General features: G+C 43.1%; 1 protein-coding gene across 2 annotated transcripts; it reads left to right on the top strand.

The window, feature by feature from the left end:
- Nucleotides 1-7,427: 7,427 nt before the first annotated feature.
- LOC133885929 (jasmonate-induced oxygenase 1-like) lies at nt 7,428-14,402 on the top strand. Of its 2 annotated transcripts, none has more exons than XM_062325702.1 (3): nt 7,428-8,276; nt 8,426-8,759; nt 13,912-14,402. In XM_062325702.1, the coding sequence occupies exons 1-3, from the start codon at nt 7,783-7,785 to the stop codon at nt 14,173-14,175; spliced, it is 1,092 nt and encodes a 363-aa protein (XP_062181686.1). In that variant the 5' UTR covers nt 7,428-7,782; the 3' UTR covers nt 14,176-14,402. The 2 variants fall into 2 exon arrangements, with proteins under 2 accessions (XP_062181686.1, XP_062181687.1); XM_062325703.1 differs by lacking the exon at nt 13,912-14,402 and adding an exon at nt 12,546-13,237.
- The last annotated feature ends 658 nt before the right edge of the window (nt 14,403-15,060 follow it).

Below are 15,060 nucleotides of genomic sequence, written 5' to 3'. Positions count from 1 at the left end.
GAGTCCTCCTCCGCCACGCGAACCACGAGCGGAGTCCTGCGGTAGTGGCGTCCTGCGGGTGAAGTTGACAGTACAGTGTTGCGGCTCGTGCGTGGCATCCACAAAAAAAGCTAGCCCTCTCTCCTCGTTTTGCCATTGCCGAATCACTGTAGCGGTGGATACAAGCTCTGTCGGAAATGATTTCGGGTGCTACAGTAGTCCGCAAATCACTGTAGCACTGGATTTTCTCGATTTGCAGATTTTGTTGGAGTTGGCCTAACACCACTCAAATACGATATCCGGGGTACACGGGGTGAAAAGAAAACTCAGGAATGAAAGAAGGTATCTAGATCGGGTACAAGAGAAAGGATAGAAAGGAATTGATGTAACTTGGCAGTCGATGAAAGGATGATCAGGGTCAAGCGGAGTGTTTGGTGCCGAACGATTAAGGAGGTTGGACGGAGGTAAGGGTAATCTTAGTTGAAAGACGGATGTAGACGACGTGTTGACAAAATCGAGCGAAGGGGATACCGGTACAAGTGATAAGGCAGCTCGAGAGATCGGGAGCGGAAGGGACTAGCAGGCGGTTAGAATCGCACGACGGAGTACACGTGTCGACATCGAAGCATTTTCTTAAGGTGTAAGTAAGGCGACGAGTCACAATTTGAGAAGAGTACAGTCGGTTTCGCAGTTTGACCTCAAAATCGTGGGAAGACTGGAGGAGTACGTGGCACCATCGCGAAGCTTGTGTCAAGACGAAGCTAAGTCGTGAAGTCGTCACAGCCGTCCGATGAATGAAGAAAAAAATAGACCAAAATATCCTCGGTGGTAGGTAGGAGTATACTACAAGATAGGAGTATTTTAGGAGAAAGCTAGTAAACTTAGGGGTTAAATTTTCTAAGCCTATAAATAAAAAGGTAGGGCTATAAGAGAGTTTGAACCAGCTATTTGAGCCCATTTGTGTTACCTATTTGAGAGCTTAGTGCTAGTGTTTATAGGAAAGGAAGATGATTGCTTAGCCTATTTATTATGAGAGAGCTTTGTGAGAAAAATCTTTGTAATCTGCTTAAAATAGGACTAATCTCTATTACAATAAAGTTTATTTTTCTTCATATTATTATACTCACCTCATTATAGTTTCCCTCTATCGGTTGTCTTGCAAGTTTATAAGTTTTTCGATTTTTGGATTTGATTTTCGTTTTGTTTTTGGGCTAAAATTTCAACACCTTGTGAGGTCATTCCTTTTGTTGCTAGATGCATAAAATTCGTATACACATGCTTATGTGATGGGGTCTTATATTTTCTTACCTTTAGACAATCAATTTGGAAAGTTTTTCGTTGCTCGGTGTTCATCTTTTTTTGTTTTTTTGGAAGTTGTGATTTTTCAAGTGTTAAAACATATGGGTTGATCTTAAATAGAACCTATAGCTCATATACCACCAATGGAGTCGTGTTACTTCGATTTTTTTTTAAAATTTCTCTCTATTTTTACTTCTACTTGAGTTTTAAAGTGCGTTAGGTGATTTAAATAGGAGAAAGTTATCGATTTTATAAGAAATTTGTTAAAACGTATATTCGTCCTTCTCTAATCGCTATTCTCGGTCGTAGAGAGAAGGAAATTTTGGTAGTTTTCGTGAAAAACTGGCAAATGAACAAGGTAAATAAACGACGATTTTGAAAGAGCAATATTCTGATGCTAGTTAAGGGAAAACGCTAGGCATAAGAGAAATTATCTCTATGAGTAATGACACGAACATATCACAAAGGAGCAAAGGGTCGATCAATTCGAAGCATCCGACTTTTTTTTTTTAAAGAAAAAAGGTTGATGCATCTGCCAGACAATTTTGAATGAGCAAGATGCTTGTGCGTGTGTTTATCCCCAGTTCCCCGAAGAGTGATCGACGGCCTTACAAGTGAACAGCTGGTGAAGTCACATGATTATGATGATATATATATTGACCCGACAAGAAATTGGCAAACGCGCCTGTCGAGTCGAGATGATTAAGGATGGATCGATGCAAGCTCTGACTTGATGAACTACCAAATGATTGGTTACGTGGAGGAGCATTCGTTTGCTTAAACAAGCTCGATCGATCTCCCACTAGCAATCGATCGGAGCTGAACAGTTGCGTGTGCCCATAGAAGAAACGGTAGCTGAAGACCTCGATCTCGCCCTCCTCTCTCCAAACGTGCCATGATCTATCTTTGACTACTGCTGGCTGCTAAGTAGGAGTACGTCGCAAGTGCGGCGTAATTAGCGCAGTACGCTCAAATTAACGATGCCACGCAAGAGCAATCGAGGGTCGAAACACGTAACTGTGATATGATGATGATCACGATCGATAAAGGTAGGCAGGGGGCGAAGCTAGGGGTGCATTGACAACAGGGTAAATCAAAATTTTAATAGCAAATGTCAGGGTAAATTGAACTCTAGTACTAATATTATTTTAGATAGTGTCTTTGACACCATCATCATTTTAATTGTAGCTTCACCATGAAGGTAGGCCTCGTGCATGGTCTCGTTCGATCGTTCCATATATTCTTTTTTTCGAAGTGACAAACAGAGATATGCCGATTTTATTCACAAAGAAAAGAGCTTAAACAGTGTATAAGAAGGAAAGAAAGGTCATGTGCCTAAAACACGACATCACAGAAGCTAAAATGGCCATCGGCCTATAGAAACGGCCAAAGCAACCAACACAACTTAATTACAATAGGAACGCCACAAAAGAGCTAGTGGGTTAGGAAAGTTCTCCTTTGTTGATCAACATCTTCTTTAATCTTGAAGGTCACCTGAAGGGCTTGTAAGCACTATCCATCAAAAGTACACCGGTTTCTTTTTTCCATATATTTCATCAAAAGTATATGACCAACCCATTAAATAGTTTCTTTAAAGGTTTGCCTACAGTCTTCGCTGCTTGCTGTCACCATTCTATAAGGCTCGAGTAATGCTGAAAATCAGACAAGCCGCACACAGTACCAGCCATTCTAATATTTCTTTCCATATTTCTATTGTAAAAGTACAATCTTTGCACAAGTAGACTGGATTTTCGTTTGCCTATTCACATAGTTTGCAAACTGGATCATGAGATCATCCTCTTTTTTATCAAATTATTTGTCATGAGGATTTTATTTTGCATGAGAACCCATGCAAAGAATCTGCATTTGGGCTCTGTTTTTGCTTATCAAATTGGCTTCATGTTGTGGCGTCGATATGCTTCCATGAATTTTTGTTTGGCTACTCGCATAGTTTGCAAACTGAGTCATGGTGCCATCCTCTTTTCATCAAATTGTTTGTCATAAGGATTTTGTTTTGCATGAGAACCTATGCAAAGAATCTGTATTTAGGCTCTGTTTTTCTTGCCAAATTGGCTTCATGTTGTAGCGTCAATATGCTTCCATGAATTGTATCATGTAGGCACTTTGGGCAGAGTATTCTTCATTACTTATCCAACGCTATTTAATTGTATAGGCGACATGTGGTGTTACTGTCTGATCTTGTAAATTTTACCACAGTCGGACCAATTGGTAAAGTTCCTCTAGTGTTGATATATGACCATGATTTCTCATTCCGATGTGGTTTGGTAAAGCTTTGTGCCATGCAGTTTTTTCTTTTGGTTTTAGCGTAGAGAGCTGAAACAATGTTTTTTTTGGAGTTTGTCCATGCACCAGCTGGAGTTCTAGAAGTATGTTTTTCCTGGTTCCGATTGTAACAATTGTTGACGCATGGTATGGCCTGTTTTTTCCATGGTCTATCGTCCTATTTCCATTTAAATCACAACCATCGTATCACCCTTGCAAATTTCTGGAGATCGGATATGCCTAGGCCATCAAGTTCCTTCAGTCGACAGACGGTTCCCCAATTGATAAGATAGTGTTCCCCACTTAGCTTTTCTGGTTCTTCATCCTTCCAAAGCAAGCTCCGCCTTAGGCGATCAAACTTTTTGGTTAGCTATTCTTGTGTTCCATATATTCTTTACGTGACAACACTTGTTCGTGAAACGACGGACGGCTCCATTTCTTCTCTACTCCATTTATCATGACATGAACATATCACAAGGTAACAACAGGAGCAATTATATATATATATATATATATATATATATATATATATATTATGTGTGTGTATATATATAATGTATTTATAAGGCAATTTTGGATGAACATATCAGAAGCAGGACGGATCGACAAGAGACGCTGCCGAGGAGATTAAGAACAGGATGCAAACTTTGGCTTGATATACTTACTACCAATTTTTTTTTAAAAAAAAAGAGGGTAAGACCTCTGCCATTCATTAAAGAAAAAAATAGTTTTTACAACGAAATACATCCTTGCTCAAAATTAAGAAAATAAGAAACTACAGAAAATCAGACAATAAAGACGTTAAACACACAACAGGACCGAACACCTCTAATATGCACACAAAAGACAGAGCTAAATAGATGCCCCAAAGGCTCTTATTTTCACGATGATATCTTCCTTACCAAGATAGAAACCTGGCTTGATTGGAGATTAGAATTTTAAAAAGTCTTCATATTTCTCTCATTTCAAATATTCCAACTCACGTAAATAAAAATGACATTAGCTGTCTTCCTCGAAGGCATCGGAACTGCTGCTATTGTGACTGCCCACCGATCAGCAACGTTAAAAGAAATCTTCATTAACCTGCTACCAAATGATAATGAGTAATGAGTAATGAGTGGAGAATGATCTCCTATCTCCTTGATCACCTGATCCGCTAGATCGGACATGCATGCATGCTCCCACTAGAAGAAACGCCCTCGGAATCGTCAAGTGCGTGCGTGTTCATACTACGTATTACGGTGGAGCACGCGTGGTTTAGATTATCTCACCAACTTGGCCACTACACATTAATCCGTCTGGGTAGGCTTTCCGCCGCCATTGCGAAAACGAGTGTAGTAGTGTTCGTGTTAAAGTGAATTTGGATTCAAACTGCTAGTACGTACAACGCATGATTGTATATACGCAGAGTACGAAAAATATCACCAACTTTTTGCGAAATCGTCTTTCTCTGCTAAACTTAGATTAACCTTAACCATATTTCTTTCATTTCGTTTTTTTTTCAATTCCTTTTCCCGTTTCCATTCCTTTTATTTTCTCCCATCTCTAACAACTTTCTTTCGAGGGGAATCACGAAGGGAAAAGAGAGATAATCCCGTCCTGAAGTGAATGACCTTGGGAATCCTGTCGTGAAGTAAATCGTAAAGAGAAACCGTTGAAGCTCCAAAGAGAACGAGAATCCCTTCACGACGAGAATCTCACCCACGAAGAGAAGCTGTTGGACGTGACCTTATGAATGATAAACGACGCACTCAAGGAATTTCCGGATTCTACATTTCAGGAATGAATCGGCACAGGCTCGCACGCTCGATCGTGTCCACAGAGGCGAAGCCAGAGGTGCCTGTATGGTTACTGTTCAAAAATACTATTTATTTACTGTTTATTACAGCTATAATAAGTACCAATTTTGGATGTCGTTGCCTGCTACGTATTTCCTGTTCATGGGAGTTGCGCGTTCACTCTGCATGCGCGCGTACGTGCCCGCAGAAAGAAGGACCCAAACTCGATGACCTTGCACTGAACGCGGTGCACATGTACATGAATTGTTTTCCCGCCATCGACATGGAGTCGAATGGATAAAGTTCAGAATGTAAAAGACTTCCCCAGCAGGTTTGCTACTTTGCTCATATATGTACTTAGTACAGTAGCAAATATTTTTTATATATAAAAAGGCTTTTTTGGGGGGGAGAAAATATTCTTGTGGTGGTAGCAGAAGCTTGAACTTTATTACTTTTATATTTCTTAAATCAAGAAATTGTAAAAAAATGCATCGATTTTAAAAAATCATATATCTAGACTATTGTCGTACATTGGAAGAGAGAAAGGTTTAAAAAATAAAAAATGTTGTGTTACATTGCTCTTAAATTCAAAACACTATCGAAATAGTAAAACAAATTCTAAAAAATGTATGGTGTAGATGATGCTATAATTTAGCTCTCCAAAATTTTCAACTTAAACAATTATTTGTACAATGAGAAACAAAAAATAAATTTATTGTAAAGAATCTGTAAAATAAAATTTGTCATTTTGTTTCTTATAAGACAGACCATATTCTTTCTAAATTTTTTTTGGAGAGCTATAATATAATTTTTTTAGAATTTTTCATGACAATTTCGATAGTATTTTGAATTTCATGAGCAATAAGCACAACATTTTTTATTTTTTAAACCTAGAGCCTTTGGAAGGGGGTATGTTTATTTTTTAAAACATGTCACCTGTTGAAGGGCGACCAGTAGCGGCGACTGTTTAGAGTGTGAATTTTTAGAATGGACACCTATTTTTACAATTTTTTGATTTCAAAAATAAAAAATGCAAAAGTTTATCCGACTGCATGGGCTTGATTGAGAGTTGACAAGTCAATGGGCCAGACAACTCTGCGAAAATAGCAGGCCCGGTGAAGTGCTCAGGCCCTACACATACATGCATCAGAAATGACGCCCGGACTGTGCTGAGGCGTGCATCACGACTCTGAAGCTTTTGCCCGTCCTAGAATAACAACTGAAACAAACAAAAGCAAACTTTTTGAGCCCTACAAAGGGAAGTTTTCCCGTACACGACGTATGGTACACCTTATTGGATTAATGTTTATAATCCCAGTGTTTTTATGTTAGTAACTACTACAATAAGTGGTCTGAATTGAATTCTCTCTGGTAATCGAACTTTGAAAACTTTTTCTTCAACAATCAGTGTCGTTACATGTTCATCTTGTTTTCGATAGACTAGAAAAAGAAAGTAATGGTTGAACATGTAGGTATCCTTGAGAACGAAGCCTTGGCTTAGGTGATTAGTGGTGGTTGTTGTATCTCTACCCACTAGGGATTAAATTTTACGTTTGCTCCTTATCGAGATGGAATTTTCTTTCTGTTGTAAACGATGTACTCGTCGTCAGAGACGTATGTGATGACTTTATTAATATCTAAGCTTCGTATATTCATTCTTCGGTAGGTGATGTGTGAATACGTGTGTGACGATGTGAGTGTGTACCTGCGAATGCAACTTGCACTGGGTTTCTAAAAAACGTGTAGGCATCCTGGACCTTGTCTTTATCCTAAACGATATGTACGTGGTGTTACGATTACGATGGTGGGCCATGGGCGTATTCTGTTTTAGTACCTGTATACATCATTTCTACACCACTACGTTACTACTGTGGGCCTAGCCGATGCATAGTGCCATCGCACGCGCGGGCGCACATGCTCCATGGAATGTCAGTCACGTTTCCTATTGCGTTGCTTTCACCTGCTGCATCAGCATCAGCAGCTAGGTCACAAAAATTACTAGCTCGGATTACTAATTTATTAACCGATCATCAACTAGTTAAACTGCCGGCCAAAGATATTTATAACACACACACACACGGCCTCTAGCTTGCAAACCGCAGACCTGTCTTCATCTCCTCCATGAGTATTACTTATATATACCACCGCGCGATCCATAGATAGATCAAACCAATTCATAATCGTTTAGGACGCATCATATCATACATGTGTCTGATCGATCACTAGATGATTAATCTCTCCACCTCCTCAGCTAGCTTGTCCCATGCAGCATATTTTTCATTTCACCTTGCTTGATAGGTAGTAACAGAAATCCTAGCTATATATAAGTGAAACACTACTGGACCAAGAGCTTGCATCCCAACGCGAGAGAGAGAGAGAGAGAGAGAGAGAGAGAGAGAGAGAGAGAGAGAGAGAGAGAGAGAGAGAGAGAGAGAGGTTGCTTATGGAAGGTGCAGAGTGGCCGGAGCCGGTGGTGCGGGTGCAGTCGCTGTCGGAGAGCGGCGGCGCCACCATCCCGGAGCGCTACGTCAAGCCGGAGGCGGAGCGCCCTGCGTTGGTGGCGGCAGAGAGCGAGGCGGAGGGAGGAGGAGGACGAGAGGGCATCCCTGTGGTGGACCTGTCGTCGCCGTGCGACCCGGAGACGGCGCGGGCGGTGTCGGAGGCGTGCCGCGAGTGGGGCTTCTTCCAGGCGGTGAACCACGGCGTGCCGGGGGAGCTGCTCCGCCGCGCGAGAGGGGTGTGGCGCGGGTTCTTCCACCAGCCCATGGAGGTGAAGCAGCGGTACGCCAACTCGCCGGTGACGTACGAGGGGTACGGCAGCCGTCTGGGCGTGGAGAAGGGCGCCGTCCTCGACTGGGGCGACTACTACTTCCTCCACGTCCGCCCGCCCCACCTCCTCTCCCCTGACAAGTGGCCCCACCTCCCCCATGAACTCAGGTACCTACCTGTACAAACATACATCGATCGTATATGCACGTATTTCTACTGCACCACATATACTCGGAGCGTGTCAGCCACGACATGGCACATGCAAACGCTTTTCTGTTCGGCTCGTGAATGAACAGAGAGATTAACTGATCGACCAGGGAGACGACGGAGGAGTACAGCCGGGAGGTGGCGGCGCTGTGCGGTCGGCTGATGGCGGCGATGTCGTTGGGTCTGGGCGTCGGGGAGGCGCGGCTGCAGGAGGCGTTCGGCGGCGCGGAGGGGACCGGGGTGTGCGTGCGGGTGAACTACTACCCGCGGTGCCCGCAACCGGAGCTGACGCTGGGGCTGTCCTCGCACTCGGACCCCGGCGGCATGACCGTGCTCCTGGCCGACGACCGCGTCAGGGGGCTCCAGGTGCGCCACCGCGGCGCGTGGGTCACCGTCGACCCCGTCCCCGACGCCTTCATCGTCAACGTCGGCGACCAAATCCAGGTACGTACGTATGTGGCACCACCTGATGATCGAACCGATCATATCGCGCACGTATTTTTCTCGTCTTCTATGTTCCTTTTTTCGTTTCGTTTCTTGGCTTATTGCAAGTGCGCATGTGACTTTTGCACGATTATTCCGTCGCCGCACGGCAGTTGACGGCCCAGTCGTCCTCGGCTGCTGCCGACGTCCAGAAATACTCTGGTTCATTCAGACGTGATGCTGCATGTGCCTGGATTACTAACCAGTAGAGTGTTATCAAGTAGGCCTGATCATGGGCAGCCTAGCCTGGTAAGCCCAGCCCAGCCCAGCCCAACCAGCGCATCGGGTCGATCTTAGGCTTCAAAAACCTAAAAAAGCCTAGAAAAACTTGAGAAACGCCGAAAAAACCCGAGTCTAACCCGGGCTCAGGCATAGAAGTTCGGCTTGGTGTCGGGTTCAAACTGAGCTTGGGCTTGTGGTTTACCCGTTGGGTTTTTTAAAGCCTGACCTAGCCTTGCCTTTGAACATGTATAATTTTCCAACCTGCAGCCTGTCCTCTTCCCATATATCAAACCATTCATCTGACAAACGGACAGACGGACGATCATTGTCAACATCATGATTATAGTGTGACGGATTTAGAATCACAAAGTAAAAAAAAACTCTATCTCTTCTTCTTCTCGCTCCTCCTCTTCTTCCTCTTACATGTCCAAAAATTGAATAAGGGTTTAGAGGCTCCGAGATGTGCCGGGGGTAGTAGGAGCTTAAGCCCCCTCCGTCCCCACGGATGAATCCACCCCTGAGGTTGTGTTACGACAACTAATCTTTTACTACGTTTCAGAGCTCGTCGCCGCCTGTACGTGACCAACGAGGATGAACGAGCTAGCTGGCTAGTGCTGATATATTGACATGTCGCTGCCAATAGAACTATAATCCTTCCGAGCCACCCATCTCCTTCGCTCGCCCCGCCCACGGTGTGATGGGACGTGTATCTGCCGAGTTTTCACGGCCGCCGTACGTCACGATCGGCTCATGCTTTCACGCTCCGCGATCTTCCTGGCCTCCCTGGGATCCATCATCTCCTCCTCTTGCCACGCCGGTCTCTTCCCTCCGGCGGCCAGGCCCGCCGTGGGCTATGCGCGGCTCAGTGACGACCTCGTCGGCGGCGCGAGTCGACGCGTGGAGATGGCAGCAACTTCGTCGGTGGAGGAGTGGCAACAACGATCGCAGTCTTGGCATGTGGGGTTCTCCTGCGCTGCTGGTGGGATGTAGGAGCTCTGAGCAAAATCCTGCCCGGCTTTCTGCTGGTTCCAGCAACGATAACGCCCTCGGTGGTCGTTCCTCTTACAGGAGGCGTCGTCGTGGTGCTTCCTTGAGTCAAAATTCAGTCCTAATTTTTTGGACGGCAACGTGTTCGACGTCGTGTCCTCTGGAGGCGTTGCATAGGAGGTTCTCTCCGGTAAAGATTATACTTTTTTTAGATCAACTCTAAACATTATTATAATGGTCACCCAACTACATGAGTTGAGCGGATTCTGTTCCCCAACCGCATCAGGATGGGCCAACCGACCGATCGATCGGGAGGCATGCATGGTCCAGGCACGTACGAACCGAACAGGCAAACCATAGCAGGCATGCACGCGAGGTCCATTCGATTGCTGCACCGCACCTACGACCCACGCGTACGTCTAGGGTTGGTTGGCTGTTCATCACATGCATGCATGAGTGCGTTGCACGTCGTTGCATGCCTCGTTTGGAAAGTCCTCTGGTCCAGGTCCCAAGTAGATACACTAGCTATCGCCTCGTGATCCGCACTAACTATCTGACGATCAGATAGGTGAATGGTCAGCGCGGCGCACGCACGCACGCACGCATAACCTCTCATACACTTGTCGCTACTCCCTCCGAGCGTACGTAGCCCCACGCTCGTCGCGCCACCCTGCCCTATTGGCGCAATGGGAGGAGCTCGTCGGAGGCCCGGCGGAACCCGGCCTCCACTTGGCCGCCGGTAGCGCACAGATCTGTTCACCGAGCGTGCAAGTCTGACCGCCGGGCGCGCAGGTTTCACCGCCCGTGACGTCTCGGCCGTCGCCACCATCCATCCACACATGGTCTGCTGCAGATATGAGGCCGCTTGGCTCCGCCGATGGCCGCCGCGGGCCGGCCGGCGATGGCGTTGGGCTTCGGGGTGGGAGGATGGGAAAACTTGGGTCGCTCACGAGTCACCCTGACGAACGACGGGAGGGCCGCCTCGTTTCATAATAATCTTTACAATGGGAAGAAGTATTTGCAACGAGGGAAGTACAACCTACTATGTACAAAGTCTTTTATGTGAAAACAGACAAAATAAATATAAAATTAGTGATGGGTCGTAATATGACTCGTTATTTATGTTAAAAGTGATGGATCATAGTAATGATCTGTCACTGATAACGAGTCATCTTAAATTAGTCATAAGTGACAGGTTATCCTAAAGAGTCTAGTAACGGGTTAAGTATTGACCCATTGTTAATGATCAGTTTGATGGAACATAATAGATAAAAGAATCTTAATTAGTCCATCATTGAATGTATTAATTAATCAGTTTGATGAAACATTAGAGTCCATCAACTCTTCAATTTTTTTACGTAGTTACGACATATCTAATATATCATTTATAAGATCAATTATAAATCTAGCTATTATATTAATTAAAAATAATAACTATGTTGTTGAACAATGTATATTTCCTATATCCAACAGTAAAATTTGTATTTATTTGTAAACCATTAAATATATAGTAAAATGGTAAAAGCAAATATCATTTCTAAAGTAACGTGATTTATAGTAGTGTATTCATAAATATTTTTTTATTTTTATTTTCTTTTATTTTTTCTCACCTTAGCAATATTAAAATATGAAACATTATATATTTCTACTCAAGTTTGATGTAAGGGAGCCTTCTGTAGACACAAATGTGCGTTCCGAAAATGGTACATAATAGGAACTATTGTATATTTTTGTTCAAATTTGATGTAAGTGGAGCCTTCTATAGACATAAATGTGAGTTTCGAAAATGGTGCAAAAAATTTTTGGGTGAGAACTCAATCTTTCAAGCCGCTCCCTTAAAAAATTCGTCGAACCCAACAAAGTGAGAGAGAAACATATGCAACTTTTTCTATAGATGTTTATAGAGTCAAAAAAAAACATCAAAATAAGAGTCTGTATGCAAATTTTTTATCCATTTAAGCGAAGACACACCGAGTCAACTGTTTTGTGTGTCTGTTTTACAATAAACATTAGTGATGGATCATACATATGATCCATTATGTATTACAAGTCATAAATAACAGGTTACAGTTATGACCTGTCACTTATGACCCTCAGCAAAAAAAGGTTAAAAGAATAAAATATCGTGCTCCCTTCAGAACGCACGAGAAGGTGTGGTAGTAAGGCTGCTACGCGCGCGAGGGTAATGTCGCAAGTTCGATTCCTACGGAGCGCACACTATGAAAATAACTCGAAAAATAGCAAATGATACACGAGTGATGATAGCTCTGAGTTGAGTTGGCTCGAGTGAAAAAATTTGACTTTTTTTCTATCAAAAAACGTGAAAATCTTTCATCAGTCATAAGTGACGCGTCACAATTATAACCCGTCACTTATTACATTCATTAATGATGGACTAAGTTTTGACCTGTCGGTGACGCGTAAGAGATGACGAGTATAGGACTCATTATCTATGGATTATAATTTGTCAATTTTGAGCTTTTTTCCCTATAGTGTTTGCTCATCTATCACATGTTGGCACCTTTCTGCCATAACCAGCGAGACCGAGCTGCTGAGCTGCCACTGATTCAAAAGCCAGACCACGTGCTTCATGCATGTAGTTCTTCTATCTTTAGCCATTGGGTGGCTGGTCCAGACGTCCTGCGGTGCATTCTGCTACCACCGGCCATCTGCTGCTGCTTCGCAAGAATCGCCTCCGTTACTGGTCCTCCTGCTCCAACAACAAGCAGCACTGCAGCAGCACGTTTTCCTGAGGGCCAAAACTGTTAGCCCCTTGTCCTGCAGGTCCGAACCCAAATCTGATTCTCGCCTTTAAACACCATTCATGGGGCTGTCTGCACGGACGTGTCCACCGTTCACTGGTCTGTGGTCTCGCCCTGCTCCTGCAGAAGGGACTGTTAGCTTTTCTGCTCTGCTTGCTTGCTTTGCTGCTTGACAAAACCCAGCCATCTGATGCCGATAAATGATGGTGACTGGTTTTGTTGTGCATATCTTTGGGCCATAGTTTGGATAGGTAGGGATCCTAGGCAAATCCACGTGGAAGTTAGGATAGGATCATGCCCGGTCTACGCAAGTTGGGAGTTCATTTAGTGCCTAATTGGTTATATGTACGAAATCAATCTGATTTGATAGGTGTCTGTAATCGTATAGACAAACGCGTTTCGATGTTCGTATGTATTATTCTAATATAGTTTGATGGATATAAGTGTACGTCGCAGTTTGATTTGAGAGGAAAGTCCGATTCAGGTGTGCTCACTTGTTATGTCATAAAATCATTTTTATATAAGCAACTAATCGTAATTTTAGCTTTTGTATCTACTCGTGTGGCCTTAAATTTGCCTAACCAAATAGAAATTCAACTCAATCTATCCAGACAGATACAACTAACTAAGCACTCTTCTTTTTAACAAATATGACTCCGCTCAGTATGCTTCCCTTTAACCTATATATACGGTCCATACGGACATGATACATACAAACAACCAATCACACCCTTATGATCCGGTGGTTAAGATCTATTGTTCGGTCAACCACTAGCGAGTTAGGTTATTACACGTATGTATCCCTTCGTTTTTAAATATGGAGGAGGTGTCGTCTAGGGACACATACAGTCAAACATTAAAAACTTTGATCACTAACATACTCAAACGTATTAAGATTTGTCACGTCAAAATATTATTAAGTAGGTTTGTCATAAAAAAATACTTTTAAATGGTTATATTTTTAATAACTTTCAATAATAAATGCTTAGAAAAAACAAAGGACAGAGACATATATTGAAAACCATATCCATGCCCAAAAGGAAGAGTAAAGAAATAATAGAGATAATATGCCTTTATTTATGTATGTGTGAAGACATGTACGATGGTTAATTGAGTTTGCATTTATGATAATATGTATATAGGTGCTGACAAACGCGGCGTACCGGAGCTTGGAGCACCGTGTTATGGTGAACGCCGACGAGGAGCGGCTGTCGGTGGCGCTGTTCTACAACCCCAAGAGCGACCTTCCGCTGGCGCCCATGCCCGAGCTCGTCTCACCGGAGCGCCCGCCGCTGTACAGGCCCATGACCTTCGACGAGTACCGCCTCTACATCCGCCGCAAGGGGCCTCGCGGCAAGAGCCAGGTTGAGTCCCTCAAGGCCACCGCCGCGGCCGGCCACAGATGACGCGTGCATCGCCGGCGATGTCTGCCACGACAGCCCATGATGGCTTAATTAGCTGCTCCGAATAAGATTATGATTAGATCAGTTTAGGGGAGAAACAAACTAATCAATTGAATTGAATTGATGGACATGTGTGTTGATTGATTCTGGTCAGATGAGGTATTGCCCCTTTGCTCTAACTTCATCACAATATTGCTAGCACCAAAAAAACGTTGTGTGCTTGTTTATGCACATGCACTGAATGTTAGTAGCTAAAGAGTTCAAGTGAATTACTAATTAAAATATAAATAGAGTAAATTTTATAAAACTATAATTACTTATATTATTGTAACATATAATTATAATTTTTAAATTTATTTTATAAAACTATAATTACTTCGACTCTTGGTAATAAGAAACTACTACTTTTTGATTTGATTTCATCCATCATCCATACGTGTGCCACATAGTCTGATTCTACTCATCAACCGCATATGTGTTAAAAAGTTGTAGTTTCTTGTTACTAAGCATTAAATTAATTGTACTTTTATAAATAGATCTCAAAAGTTGTATTTTCGTGTTATAATAGTATAAATAGACGTAGTTTTATAAAATTTACTCTATAAAAATAATAAAATTCCACAAATTTCCTCTATTTTCAACTTAAAGGGAAATGTGAGTTTGTCATCACGTCCTTTCGAAAAGGTTTGGTCATCACGCAAGTACGAATGGTTGGCGCTGTACCAGGAAAACTGCTTGACCACTGCGAGCCAACCAAGAAGTTCAAGGTGAACCAGGCAAGGGGAACACAAAAATCAAAACTCCGTCATTGTTGCTCGACACTGAACCATTGGCTAAGAACAAAAAATGTGGACTTTGTTCTTTTAAATGCACCCACCAATCGTTCTC

This window comes from Phragmites australis, chromosome 11 (genome assembly GCF_958298935.1).
Source record: "Phragmites australis chromosome 11, lpPhrAust1.1, whole genome shotgun sequence".
NCBI lineage: Eukaryota > Viridiplantae > Streptophyta > Magnoliopsida > Poales > Poaceae > Phragmites > Phragmites australis.
Note: the sequence above shows the minus strand (reverse complement) of the source record. Positions and strands in the feature narration are given on the sequence as shown.